We start from the raw sequence: 15,157 nt of genomic DNA, 5'->3' as shown, positions 1-15,157 counted from the left end.
CGCTTGCATTCTAGATGGCACGGTGAGTTTGCAAGAGTGCCGGGATTGGTCACCCGTGATCTGTGTTTCTAATCAATGTCACCAATGGAAGCATGTTTATGGATATCAACACAGGCGTGCCAAAACAGCAACTCGCTGAAATTGCATATCTGGGGTATAGATATACTGGATTACACTTGCATTATTAAAGAAGCAAAACCACCCTGTATACTACCATGCCACTTTATTACACATCTTTGAAGACGAGGGGGAGAACTACGACAGAATTCTTTGCTCCTCGCAAGTTCCACCACCGTCCTAATCGGTGTTCCTGACCCACTGCTGCCACCAGGACATTTCCAGAGCTGTTGAAGACAAGGGCATTCACAAACCCTTCCTAGAAAGAAACAGGAGAAAACAAGGTGGGCCTAATAAGTGAACATATAAACCCAGTAAAGCTCACCTTATTCTGCATATAATCTGAACACTACCGTATTTACTTGCATAATGATCGCACCCCTGAATTTTGTCGTCAAAATTAGATTTTTTAAATTTCCCGTGTAATGATCGCACCCAGAACTTGCCGCAGCGATATGTCGTGTGCCAAGTCTAGCTAATAATGATCACGCTTACCCTCTGTCGAATGATACGCGAACAACTCTTCAAGACAAACCAAGCGGTCTGCATGCACCAAACATTCTTAAGTAGATGCCTCAGTTCATTACTTTCATCACTTTCCGCACTTCCATGATTAAAAAAAAGCTGCAACCAAACTTGCCTTTATTATGTGTAGGCTTTATAATGGTTGTGGTCAACAACAAAAAAGGCGCCTTTCGATTCTCATTTGCACTCGTGGGCACGCAACAAATCGCGAGCAGTAACGATAGTGGCCACGTTTACACTGATATGTTAAAAGTGTACCCTATTCATACGCTGACGCTTGTAACGCAGCTAAAATATTCGCCCACCCTTAGCGGAAACGTGCCGTATTAGGATAGTAGTGAAGACAAATCCTGCAGTTTCCGCAGCATGCCGGCCATGTGTTTCTATGTCACTGGCAGCTAAGCGCGCCCATCTGTTTCTGTCCCCTCAAAGTGGACATGGCTACGTTATTGCCGCAAACTTGCCGATATTAACGACATTACTCATTACTGATACGGAAGAAACTGTTTCAACGCACGTGATGCACTCACGTTAAGAAAAAAAATCGCGTTTGGCTTGCTCCACCGGCCGCCATTTTTGTTTTGGTGTCCCGCAGCAAACGCGGGACGAAAAAATGTTTTTTTTTTTGCTGGAAATTTAACTCGCGTAATGATTGCACCCTGATTTTGCATCAATTTTTCTGACAAAAAAGTGTGATCATTATGCGAGTGAATACGGTATATTCAATTGCATACACAATCAAGCCTCCATATAACAAACATATATAATGAAGTGTAATTCTATCACATTTCTTGCAAACATCAGCATGTAATGAATATATGCTTATAACAAATATTGCATATAGTGAAGGTATTTTCATGTTGAGTGCAACTTCATCACAAATTAACAATATAACAAGGTTTGACAGTATTCAGCACACATGCATCAATTCAAAGCCACGACAAGCAAGTAGCAAGCATGAAAAGGTCTAAAGAAAGTGCGGTATAAATGCACAAGGAACAGTCGTTCAGGAGGTCAGCGATGCGGGACACACACAAAAACAACAACATTACCTCATCTTAAACTTTAAAGTATGTTACCCTCATTCTGTTTTACCAACGTACCACTGGTATGCTTGCAACTTCTTTCAGTTTCTTGCACTCTTCTCCGGAACTCCATAGCTTCACTTCTCCATTCCAGGAACCTTAGAGAGAAACAAAAAGAGTGCTCTACTTGTGCATACTATGAGAACACTTTTACTCACAGAACTGGCAACACTTCTAGCCACCATTAGCAAGCCCAGGCCCTCAATATTTATCACATATCACTCCTGCATGCAAACTGCATATGGTACATGTGTTGTAGTGCAACTTATATCTCTGCAACAATACGTAATCTTCATTGTGGCAATTTCAACTAAACACTGCAGTTTGCTAATACATCAGGGGCAAGCAATGCTATAAACAAATTTAGGCTATAAAATGAAATTACAGCGGAGGAAATAAGTGCGTTGCATTTAGTTTGAGAAATCAAATAGTACTGAAGAGAAACACATGATATCTATAAAATTCAACAGCCTGCTTGACCACTAGTTCATTCATTCTGCAAAACACGTGCACCTTTGAACTAAATTACACAGACCAAAGGTTTTGTGAGAAAGAAACTTTTTTTCTAACTCGTACATCAAACATGAAATTGGCAAGTTCAGTACACGTCAAGCTAGGACTGCAGTCTTCGATTTCAGATTACATACTTAGAATGTGAACCAGCTCTTATCTTTTACAGAAACCTTATTGAGTATATTATCACCAATAGGCATACTTCATTATAAATAAAAGCTCTCTAAATATTTGCATTCATCTCGGTGCTTGAGCAAATAAGAGAGTTGTACTTGGCCCACTGCTAGAAGTGGGTACATACTGCCTTCACTGCACAAAAAAGAGAATTATGCAGATTCAAGGCACATGTTAGAATTTATGAAAAAGAACGCTTTTGTGGAGCAGTGAATTAAATTCTATAAAACTATGCTGCACTGTGTTTTGCAGCATAGTGATTACGTGCCTGCCCGGAAAGATGGCAAGATGTCCTTTATCACGTGGCCTATGCAACTACGGACCACACTGTCTTTGGGGTGGTGCAGTTTACTACTTGATTGCTTCCAAGACTGGCCCACTTTACTAAGTGAGAAACCAACTGTGCAAACATGCCAAACCTCGGCGAACAAGACACAGAAAGCTTCACTTTAATAAAGGAATTATGCACTTGAAGACGTGTATTTGTTGCAGTGAGGATATTTAAGTACCTCTTGTTGTTTCATTGCATGAATCCATAGAGAACCAAGACAAGCATGTTCCAGTGTACCTCACTAGAACATCTGTATGGCTATTTACGAGCCGATTCATTATACGAGTGCTGCCCTGTGTGTGGGAAATTCGGCGAGACGGTGGAAGCTGCAGCAACTATGGTCAGCAAATTTCGGGAAGGTTCACACAGGAAGCTTCCCTTAGAAAACTGCAGTTCTTATGTACCTGAAGCTATGAGGTCTGTGCAACGTAGGGCAGCTACTGCAGTAATCCAGAGTGGGGCTCCATCCTGGGAACCGTGCGCTTGATGAACCACAGAAGTCGGTTTCTTTTTTAGAGCAGCCCAAAGGCTGAGTGACCTGCATGAAAAACAGCATTAATTATAAACCCTTTTATTACTTTTTATGCACACGAGCAGCTTTGTTGAAAATCTAGTGATGTCACACCAGGTAAGCATTAGCCAGATAGCATTAATTAAACAGAACTCTATCAACATCTACAAATAATTTTAGTCACAGAAGCTGTATTTCTCTGCCATGGGAAAGCAAGAACACCTTGCATTGGGTGCTGAATCAAAAGTTAAAATTGATTGACAGTGCAGCCTCTCCAGCATCTTTTCAGATGTGAAATCCAGTAGTGATTAGCTGAATAATGAGTTAGGAGTTTCTTACTCTCACTTCCGTCTTGGCATTTATGCAGGTTTGCTTATATGCTGATGAGCAGAAAAGCCCAGCAAAAAGCTTTCATTGTTGTTTTTCTCTACTGTACTTATGCCAAATCACTGAATGCCTATTGTAAACCAGGAACCTATGGGGCAGTCAGTGACTTTTCTTTTTCGTTTGTTGCCAATCCCCATTCTCAGTGTCCCAAGTCACTTTGGCAACGTCACAGACGTCGTGGTTTGCACACAAAGGCCACTAAGTAATAAAAGTTTGTCCCAGTAAAAAAGTGCCCACAAATAACTCATCTTTTTTCACTGAATACCCAAACACAAGTTACATAGGCATGGTAACCAAGGTCAAGTCAAGCTGAACCTCAGTTAAAGCACAGCACCAGTTACACTTGGGCACACAAAAAATTTCTACACATTTATTAGGTTAACTATGGTAAGCGCATGCGTTCATTCAGTTCTTGTAACTGAGCATAACATAATGGCAGTAGCTGAGGTAGAGGATAATTGCGCTTAGCGTACCTGTGTAGTTAGCATTCCTACGTTAGCATACCGGGTACATGTTAAAGGTCAATTTATGATATATATCTGGGTTTTGTGTTTGTATTAAGAACTCCATTAATGAATTTGTGCACATTTAGTGCACTTGTCAAGATGTGGATCATCGAGGAATGAACAGTGTTTTGTCAGGATCAATCATGGTAAATTGTCGTGGAAAAAAATAAGCAAATATAACCAAATACAGTGGCATCAATAGGAAAAGGACAATCATAACGATGCACACACACACACAAAAAAAGCAGGGCATATATAAACTAGCAGCACAAAATGGCAGCTGAAAGAAGTGCCGGCTTACCCATCATCAGCTCCGGACACAAAGTGCTGCTCGTTGATCATTCTGACACAGTCGACAGAGCAACTGCAAACACAGGAGAGTGAATTGTATTGTGAGAAATGCAACACTAACTCCTGCATGACTGCACACACACATGCATACAATTGCAAAAATAAAATTAAAAAAATAAAATAATAATACATACTAAGGCGGCATAGCATGTAACAAGCATCTCTTTAGTAAGGGCTGTCTTAAGGGACCCCGAAACACCTTTTTAACTAATTACAGATTGACATCACTATCAAATCACGTGGCCTCACAAATCTCCTGCCCCAAAAGTATTTTGAATCTTTCAAGCACAAGCGAAGTTAGACATAGTTATTGGACTGATCAACGGCTTTCTTTCGTTTCATTTCCACTAGTGCGCTGGAAGCTATGCAGGGGAGACAGCAAGGGGGCACAAGGGAGAAATGCCCCGCTGGCCCCGCACAAAGGTTGAATGCAACACGACTCGCGGCAACCGCGGTATCTGTGCTACCTCAGAGGCAATGCACAGCAGAAGCAGCAACAGGAAACTATCATGTTTATACCGGCAGCGCAAAAAGGAAATGGTTTTTCTGTCTTTTTGAGATTGCAGACATATATATTTCTCATTTATTTAACTCAAATGAGCAATACTTGTATTACTGAGAATGTCCTCGCGATCATAAAATAAACCGATAGTTGTTGCGTGTGCAGCTGCTTGCTGTGACACTGCAGAAGCGAAGGCAAGCAATTCCCTGCTTTTGACATGAGATTCTAAATTCTCTGCTGCATGCAGTGAAATAATATTTGGTTCACATGTTCACAGAATTCTTATTAACAGATCGGCAATGTTTTCTCGCTATGTTCAAGAAGTGTTTCACGGCACCTTTAAATGTCCTTTCGTGTTGTAGTACAAGTTTTATCAGCTATACACAGCAGAAAAGTTCAGCCAGGATTTCTAACTGGCACCAGCATATGTTATACAATACTAAATGTTACCTAACACATTGAGCAACATGCCGTGATTCATGTTAATATGGTGAGATGTCCTCCAAGTCGTTTTCAACCTTCATATGGACCATTCCATTTTATCCCAAATTAAAGAAACTGCTGACGGAAACACCATCCTCAGAAATAGCTTCAAAGCTCAACCAAAACATGCACAACCAACTGCACCAAGCTTTTAGAGCAAGGAATTTTTAATTTAAAGATATTAAGTCTTGGGGTACATTCCCTAGTGAATCTGGAATTCAGAGGTGCAGTGTGATGGTTGGTTGCATGGCAAAATACGCACTAGACTTTTCACTTCTGGAGAGAATACATCAAAAGTGATCAAAAGTCGTTTTTTCTGAAGAACCTGCATCACAAAAAGTTTTGCTATTTCAGGGCACACATGGCAGCAAGTAAAAGGCTCGAAGTTGAGCTGGCAAAAGAAGAAGCTTTTGCTAGAATGTTAGATGACTGCAGCTAATGTGACAGCAAGTAAAGGGAAGCTGGCGCACACCTATGGCTCTGGTAGACAAGTTGAGACTCCTCTGGGATTTTCCAGACTCGCACCGTGTTGTCCCGACTGCCTGCAGTGACAGCACGCTCACGGGTATAGCTGTCAATTGCAGTGACTGTGTCCTGGTGGCCAAAACTGAGGAAACAAAAGGGCATCTAAATTACAATTTACTGAAGTGGCAACGATGCGTTTATTTATTGAGATAGCCCCCTTTGCCCAAGGACATGTAAGCAGGGGGCTTACAACTTGGAAAAGAAAAACAGATTATTAATACAGCACACGTGGTCAAAAGACAACCAATTACACTCTGTTACAGGTTGGGCAAGAAATAAATTAGCATAAAGGTTCCTTCTAGTCTGGTGTTCTTGAATTTTAAAGTGATGATCAGATCTTTCAGATATATAATGCGGCAGTTTAAGATAAGTGTCCTTGCTGATATCAGTCTTGGTATGATATATTTGAAATACCAACTTCAAATGCAGCTTTCTCTCCCCCCCCCCCCCCCCCCCCACCCCTGAGGCAATCCAGCGCTTCCCATTCCAGCTCGCTTTTCATTTCAGTGCAGCTCTTGCTTCGCGTGTACCGCCCCAGAGTGAACCTCGCTGCTCTATTCTGTATTCTCTCAATTTGGTAAATTGAGGTTTTTTGGCAAGTGTCCCAAACACAACACACATACTCCAAAATTGGATGAATGAATGAAATATACCGTGTTTACTCGATTGTAATGCGCACCCGTTTTTCGCAACCAAAATAAACGAAAAAAAAATTGTAATGCATACCCGTTTACCATGACCTAAAAGAAGAAAAGTCATTTACAGTACCATGCACCTCATTCTCTTATACAGAAATACAACTTTCTCTCTTTTGAAAAAAAAAAAAAAAAATTACTTCCAATGGTTGAAACTTGCGATAGATAAAAAAAGTTGCAGTTTCGTTCGAAAGGCGAACAATCGATTACGACAGCAAATTAGTAGACAGCTATACGAAAAGTAAGAATAGTAGTTTTATCGAGCTTAACTACTTTTAAACATTCGCTTACTAGCTAAACTAACTAGCATAGTGTCACGTGCGCACAAGCACACATGAACACGTCTCACTCAATGACCGTGGAAACTTTTTATCAAAACGCTGGAGTCAGGAAGTGCGTTAGCAAGAGCGAGGGAATTGATCTGTGTGCGGCCTCTCGCTTCAACGCGAACTAAGCGACGAGAACAGAGCACTGTGCACCGTGCGCCTAGAAGTATAGACTCGTCTCTGTCGCAGATCACTTTCAAGATAGGGGCTGCACAGTCGCGCCGTACGTAGTAGCCACTGGTGTAGAACACTTCTCCTGCTTGCGCCCGTCCCACACGCAAGTTTCGGGAACTCCGATCGCCCGTGATGCGGCCCGATTTCCGCCCGTCTCCGCAAACGAGATCGCTTTCCTTTTAATTGCGGCATCGAGATGAACTCGGCATGTCTTTGCAGTCGGCACTTCCATGCTGATAGAGTGAACACAGAAAACGGGAAGATGGATGGTACACTAACCTATGCCAAAGGAAGCATTGCCTAAGCACCCGTACTGCAGCACATGGAGAAAGCTACGGCAGCTAGACTCGAAGTGCGTACAAGGGAGCCATAATGAAATGCCGATGGCAATATGGTAATGCTGATTTAGGGTCGTACTTGATTCCAATGCACACGCAATTTTTGGACCCGTCTTATCGGAAAAAAAGTGTGCATTAGATTCGAGTAAATACAGTAAGCAGTGTTCTTTAGGGTAGAGGGTGAGGATTTCTGATTGCGTTGTATGAAATTTAGAGCTCTGGCAGCGTTTGCAACATTGTTATTCACATGTGCCTTCCAGTATCTCGAAAACATCACACCCAAATATTTGTACATAGATTGCTGGTTAATAATGTCAATATTAAAAAAAATACGGTTACATTTTCTTAATAATTTTTTTTTCGTAAAAGACACATGAACACATTTTTTCACATTTAGTGCCATTTTCAGCTTTTCACACCATGAGACAATTTTTGCAAGATTAGTCTGCAAATCAATAGAATTCTGTTCATATTTGATTTTTCTGTACATGAACGACACAGTCGTCGGCAAACAGATGTAAACATGAAGACATCCCAGCAGGAATATTATAATATAAACCAAAAGCAATAGCGGCCCCAAAATGAACCCCTGAGGAACACCCAATGTGACCGCGACCCAAGAAGGGGTATTGTTCAGTATAACACATTGTCGATGCCGTGACAAGTAAATGGCAATCCAGTTGTACACTTTCCGATCAACATTTGCACTATGAAGTTCAATGGGTCACAAACCACGTAGAATGCCTTTCTAAAATCTGCCCGTCTTCATCCACCTCAGACAATAAGTCGTTATAGAATTCAATTAATTGTGTTGTGCAGGACAGTCCCTTGCGAAAACCATGTTGACTATCAATTAATAATCTGTTTTGTAATAAACGTTTCATTATATCTCTGAATAAAATATGCTCTAATATTTTACAGGAGATAGTGTTAAAGAAATCGGCCTATAATTGTTTACATATTTTTTTGTACCACCCTTATACAGGAACTATTTGTGCCATTTTCCAGTCCTCAGGCAGCACTCCAGTAGAAAGAGATTTGATATACATTAGATAAAGGTAGGATGCGATTGGCCAGGCAGAGCGCTTCAATATCCGGGAGAAATACCATCTGGACCAGGGAGCTTGGTTTCACCTATACTCTTTAACAATGATTCGATACCACTCACATTGAGTTCGACAGGTGGCATTAATGGCTCAGCCTTCAAGCATAATTCCGCGAAACTAGTTTTGAATTAAAATACAGAACGAAAAAAAAAAAATTAGGACAAGATACCTTAGCTGTATTGTCGGAAAAGACTTCATCATCGTGAACAATTTCATTTACTCCACTTGAGTCAGACCTACATTCTTTCACATATTTCTAGAAAAGCATTGGATTTGTTTTCATACTGTTATTGAGTCGACTGAAGTACTGATCCTTTGCACTTTGTACTTTAGTGTTATATTCATTAGTTACCTCAACTAACATGTTAAACTGATAACTGCTTCATGCTTTTTTAAATGCGAGATATACGTGCCTTCTTTTCTTTATTAATCTTAGGCGTCACTCATGGCTTCTTGCACATTTTCTGTCTAACTGAATCAATGCTCGGCACATACTTTGCTCTCAGTTTATCACTTTTGTTTTGATAAGAGGCCACAGTTGTCCAACATCAGCATTCTCGCAGAGGCAATTTAAAATGAACAAATGAGCAAATAATTCTTGAGAAATAGCAGAATAATCACCCTTATCAAAATAGTATACTTTCCTTGACTGGTGTGGCTTGGATTGTTGATCACACATTTAATATTAGCCACAACAACGAGGTCGTCACTGACACCAGAGATCTAAAACACTTGGTGAGTTACAAAGAAACAGGTTTAAAATGTTATTGTTGCGTGTAGGTGCACTCACATATTGAGTGAAGCCGAATGTGTCAACAATGTTTTTCATTTCAAAATTTTTTTAACAGCCAGTCATAGTAATACAGGTCCCATCAGACCAGTTCAAGTCCGGTAGGTTAAAATCGCCGGCAAGAATTATCTGATCTGATGTTTTAGAGATGATCTCGTACAATCGCTGAAACGTAGCCGCATCAGAATTTGGCGGGCGATAAAATGCTCCAGCAATAAATGAGGTATTATCAGTAAGGGTCACTTTGCTCCAGACTGGTTCCACATCATTATGTCCGATATCAAACAGATGACCCTAAAGAAGAATGAACAAAGACACCCCACCACTCGTTTGTGCCCTATCGTTTCGATAAGCAGTAAAGTGGTTTCGAAATGCTTCATTATCACTGATGGACGGGATCAGCCACAATTCTGTCCCAAACACAATGTCAGCCCTTATGTCTTCAATGAGGCCCGCGAATTCATCCACTTTGTTCACAATGCTTCTACAGTTTACAACAACGGCTGTTAGGTTGTGTAGATAGATTAGACATCCCTCCCCAAATTGAGAAGCATATGCATAATGCCTAGCAATGCCAAAAGCAGAAATAAATAGGGACACGTTGAGCAGTTGTTTATCCGAAAAGGCTGAAACCATCCAGTGCAATTCTGCACAACACAATGCAGTTCCCATTCTCTCGGTATGACATTACGTAGCGATGATGCATCATTCATGGAGTCACAATCTGCTGTTGCAATAGACCCCTCCCTAAATTGGTAGGGCCAGATAACAAAACTTAAATTATGAGGTTTAAAGTGAAACTGTACAGTGAGTTATGAGGGACAGAGGCTCCGGATTATTTCAACCATCTGGGGTTAACAGGCACATTGAGCACAATACACGAGTGTTTTTGCATTTTGCCCTCATCAGAAATGTGGCCACTGTGACCATGAATTGAACCCATAAACTTGTGGTCAGCAACATAGCTGCTGAGCTGCTATGGCGGGTAGGCAAAGAGCAAGTAACACACGGAGATAACTAGAGCTGCACTGCACCAGAAGTGTGAGGTGCGGCTAGTGTGGTCGACATCCATCTTTAAAAAGAAAGAACTGTATAACAACAGACAATAAATAAACACACACGCACAGCAGACACTTAACATGCAATATTTTTATCTTGTTTCAAAGTCTACACTAGTGAGCTAATTCTTGCTTTACCGTAAATTCTCATTTTTTTTTTATGCTACTTTGTGCAATAAAAGAGATTCCAATAAAAGAGATTAGTTGTGATGGAAGTGCCTGCCCTCTGTGTTCATAGTCTGCTGTTGGTCTGTTGCAATTAATTCCCCATCAAGCAGAACCAGAACTGCAGCTCTTATTTTCAATGAACTCATGTGCTGTCTTCCTTACAGTGTCTCAACGTAGGCCATCTCATCCAGGTTCCAGACCTTCACAGAGCGGTCGGCTGAGCAACTGTACAGCTGGTGGCTTCCAGTTCGAAAAGCAAGACCCTGCATGAGATGAACACCTGATGAGTGAATTTATTCTGTAAAAGGATTCCACGTTAACATAGCTTGCATGATTAGTACACAGTTTTTAGTCATATAAAACACAGAATGTGGCGAAGAGACTGTGTAATAAAGAAAACTGCAAACAGATATTGCACCTGAAGAGCAAGGAAAAAAATGAGGTTCCTGGAAGTGCGACATTAAATGACAGGAAAAAGAAAGAAACGGAAATGTGCTACAAGACAGTGGTGAAAGTGAGTGCAATACTTTTGTAAGAGTATTAGAAAGCATGTTGCAGCGCTTTATGTACATACCGTAACTGGACCTCTGTGACCCTGGAACATGTGGATCCGTTGCATCGTGGTTGGGTTCCAAATAAATATAACCTTGAGTTGACAGCCACTTGCCTGCAGAAAAAGGAAATGGATGAGTGCTGGATACACATTGCGTTGCCCTTCGAGAAAACAAGCCACTGTTCAAAAGAATCCATCTTTAAGAGAGCCTAAATGTACTCTTGCGGACACAAATAAGTTGAAGCTAACTAGAACACATTTTCGTTTGCTTCCGATTTCATGAATTTATGTAATGTTGGCATAACTTTGGCTAGTGCACTTTGTGGGAGACCTGAAACATCTTTGGCGACCTAATAAGCAGCGGTGCAAGATAGCCCTCTTAAGTTTTTATTTGTGAAAGGTGTTCTATTTTGCAATTTCCCATCCACATTTCAATTGTCTGAACCATCTTTGATGACTAGATCAGTAGTGGTGCAAGATCGTGCTCTTTAGATTTTACTTGTGAAAGTGGTTCTGCTTTGCAATTTCTTGTTAACATTTCAATTGTCCATGATAATACATGTGTAGTTGGAATAGTATACATTGTAGCAGTTCCAAAGGGCATTGAACTGCTACATATCAGTTCAATGACCTTTGGAACTGCTACATACCAGTGTAGTGTTATCACTGGCTCAGTTAATACAACACTATTTAAAAAAAATCATTACAGTGTGCCCTCATAATGTGAGTGGCTGCTCACTACATGCAGATCAGTAACGGTGGTGCCCAAAATGCATGTGACATTTCATTATCAAAGCTTTGGTGCCTGCTGTCACACAACAATACGCTGTTAAGCTGATATCAAAAGGTGTATTAGAGTACTCAATCCATGCCTTTGACATTCTAGTAAAATGTAATGAACTTAAGCCTTTACATTCATTTACGGTCATGTTCAGTAAGATGTGTGATAACACCGAAGCACAACATAAGTACAGCCTTTAAGGTTACGGTGCAACTTGCCCTTTCAGTAGTGAAACACCAAATTGTCAGAGGCCATTCATAACCTGATGTAGATTGTTGCATTGTCAGAAAGTTGGACAACACTTAATAAAAACAATGCTTACACATCAATTATAGAAATCATTTACTACTGTGAAAGAACCATTACACCAACAGAAAACCATTCTTACATTTATTCTCTCCCTTTGATGCTAAGTCAGATTGAGTTTGCTACTGCTAAAACAGTTGGTGATAGAAGAAAGCTGGTGGCTTCTGAAATGACAGTTTTGCAAATATATGTCCTCTGCAGATGCAATACTAGATATGCTACAGGTTGCTTCCGTCACACTTAAAGGCCATATATTGTATTCACCAAATATAACAACAAAGACTCTACAGCTAATAAAAAAAGAGCACTTCGAATAAAAAAAAAACTGTACAACACAAAAATGGCACAAATAAAGCCACATTCTAAATTATTTCAACAATTTGGGACTGTCTTTCTCCATGTTCTAAAGAGAGCACTCATAACAGTAGGGAAGTGAAATTGCACTTGCATACATGTAATTGCACATGTACGTAGCAAACCACTCTTGTGCGGCCATGGCAGCAAATGATAAAAACAGCTAAAGTTGACATGTTCAAAAGAAGCACTGATTACGCAAAACACATGAATACTGTGCTTTTTTGTTAGTGCTCAGTAAATGACACTGAAAAAAATGAATTCACCACCACCAATAGTTGTGGTCATTCCCACAGACAGACTTCAGTTCCCATCTACAGAAATCATGAAAGCTAAAAGGGCAGCATACAAATTCCACATAGTTGAGTTAGTTAAATAAAATTGTTTAATGCTAACTGACCAGGTATGTGCCATCCGAAGAAATGGAAATTGCCAGGACATGGCCTCCATGCCCAGACTTCGGATCTTGGTTTTTCTTGGCACCTGGTACGGTGAAGAGCTTCTTGCCTGTCTTTGCACACCCTGTGTTTAGAGAAAGTAGAGACTTAGAATAATAAGGCAATACTCCAGGTGAACACTTACATTTGATTATGCTGCAGTCTTTGGAGCCACTGAAGATGTGCTGGCCATCGTGCGAGACCGTCACACACGTTACGGACAGCTTGTGCCCTTTAAGGGTCAAAATGTGCTCCTTGTCAACAGCTTGCACCTAAAGGCAAACAGTATGAAATGCGTGTATAAGGCGTGCTTAATGTGAGCTTTTCACGTTACCAGGCTGCAAAACCTTAACCAGCTGATAACAACCTTTCACACTCACCTTCTCTGCAATCTTCTTGTGAAGCTGTCCACTTTGTTCTAACTGTTAATAGAAAAGTAAATTACAGTGAAAAAAAAAAGTGTAGCCGGAAATCGGCAAAACTTGACGTACCCAACAGTAAATGAATGGCAGCTACTTACTAAGTCAGTACGCAGTCGATGAGATACAACAGAGCGGTCTATTTCTTCGGCATCAAGCTTTTCTCTCTCTAAAGAAACAAACGTTATCATTTGCCACAATCCTGTCACTTAAAATACGTCATGAAAGGACGAAATAAATCGTGACCCACTTACCCTGCTTCTCAATTTCAGCGAGGTACTTTTTTGCTAGCCTCAGCTTTTTCTCTTGCTCAGTTTCAAGCTCTTCCTCGTCCTCCGAGGCGTGATGACGGCCGAGAACGATGTCATTTCTAGCAAAATATCAGGTTCAAGTTCAAATTCAGTTTATTTTAAGATCAACATCTACAGACAGTGATGCTCCGGACAGCGGACAAAAAGTCTCAAGATAGGGCTCGACTGCGTCCACTGACCACCTACTTGACAGCAATGCAAATAAAGGTCGCATACAAGGGTGTCAAATGGAAGAACACGAGAGGTAATAAAGATACACACTTAGAATCGCAGAAGAAAAAAAAAACAATATTATTATTACAAGAAGGCATATCTAAACAATTAGGCACTAAATATATAAAAATCACGTGTACAAATAGCAAACACATATCAAATGTAGGAGGACAAATATATATGCATAATCAGTTATTAAGCAAGTTCGGGAGTTGGAAACGCAGCATCTGATCACCATATTTTGTTTCACCGTATACAGGTCACAGGTAAGACAAAGCGCGAGCAAGACAACCATACATCTAAAAAAAAATAAATCTATATGTATACGGTAATTTGCCGTAGTGGAAAATTGAAAGCGCTTCCTCGTGGTTCGACAATTTTCACTTACTCTGCTTCCGATTCACTCGACACAATTTCATCAGCACGTCTGCCCTTGGAGAGTACTCTGCTCTTTTTGCTGGTATGGTTTGTTTTCGCCGAACTTCCAGCGCGTTTCTGGGTCGAGAAACATAACCGGTCAAACAGAACTTCACATAACCACTGTCAAATGACTGACAAGCTCGTCCAAGCCACTTACCTTGCGGTCTTTCAAGCGTGGCTGGGACCGACTTCCCCCTCCTGCATTTCTTATGAAGAACGACATTACTGCCTGCGGTTGTTATACAACTTTTCAACAGTACTGCGAAGTTTCCCTATGCAACAGCAGCAGACATCGCACCACGCAACAGCGTGCTTGGCAGCGTGCGTGCGAGACAACTTGCTAGACGCTAGCCAACGCGCAAGCCACCGCAAGAGGTGATAATGATGATGATAGTTTTGGCGGCTGTTTTAACCGCAGAGTGCAGAGTGGACGGGGGTTTTCTCGCAGGACACTTGCGCAAATATATGCGCGCAAAAATTGGTGCACGACAGTGTGCCTTGTGGACTTAGGAAATATGGCAAGGGGTGTTTTACCTGCAATTCAGCGTCGGCTGGCTGCGAGTGCTCAGTCTACACGTGTCAGCTCAAATCATGGCTCAAATAATCAAATAAAGTGGCATAACTCAAATCACGGAGGCTCGAAACCTGAAGCATTTTGTCTTTGCATAAAGTTAGTATTGTACTAACTCTGTTTCGAA

At 40.9% G+C, this 15,157-nt stretch overlaps 1 protein-coding gene across 1 annotated transcript; it reads right to left on the bottom strand.

The window, feature by feature from the left end:
* Positions 1–206: 206 nt before the first annotated feature.
* On the bottom strand, positions 207–14,798 carry LOC126521369 (U3 small nucleolar RNA-interacting protein 2-like). Its single transcript, XM_050170051.3, has 14 exons — positions 14,617–14,798; positions 14,428–14,534; positions 13,770–13,885; positions 13,617–13,684; positions 13,477–13,518; positions 13,242–13,368; positions 13,060–13,181; positions 11,240–11,332; positions 10,828–10,928; positions 5,958–6,092; positions 4,451–4,513; positions 3,150–3,283; positions 1,746–1,825; positions 207–376 (listed from the first exon to the last, which is right to left on the bottom strand). The coding sequence occupies exons 1-14, from the start codon at positions 14,680–14,682 to the stop codon at positions 227–229; spliced, it is 1,404 nt and encodes a 467-aa protein (XP_050026008.1). The 5' UTR covers positions 14,683–14,798; the 3' UTR covers positions 207–226.
* Positions 14,799–15,157: the final 359 nt, after the last annotated feature.

The sequence above is a fragment of the Dermacentor andersoni genome, chromosome 6 (assembly GCF_023375885.2).
Source record: "Dermacentor andersoni chromosome 6, qqDerAnde1_hic_scaffold, whole genome shotgun sequence".
NCBI classification, from domain to species: domain Eukaryota; kingdom Metazoa; phylum Arthropoda; class Arachnida; order Ixodida; family Ixodidae; genus Dermacentor; species Dermacentor andersoni.
The sequence above is the reverse complement of the archived record's forward strand: the minus strand, read 5'-3'. Positions and strand labels throughout refer to the sequence as shown.

Excerpts from the sequence above, each read along its gene's own strand:
- LOC126521369 (XM_050170051.3), bottom strand. The coding sequence starts at position 14,682 with ATGTCGTTCTTCATAAGAAATGCAGGAGGGGGAAGTCGGTCCCAGCCA. Across the intron at positions 10,929-11,239 it reads GTCACAGAGGTCCAGTTACG|GGTCTTGCTTTTCGAACTGG; the intron begins GTATGTACATAA and ends CATCTCATGCAG. Across the intron at positions 4,514-5,957 it reads CTTGTCTACCAGAGCCATAG|TTGCTCTGTCGACTGTGTCA; the intron begins GTGTGCGCCAGC and ends CTGTGTTTGCAG.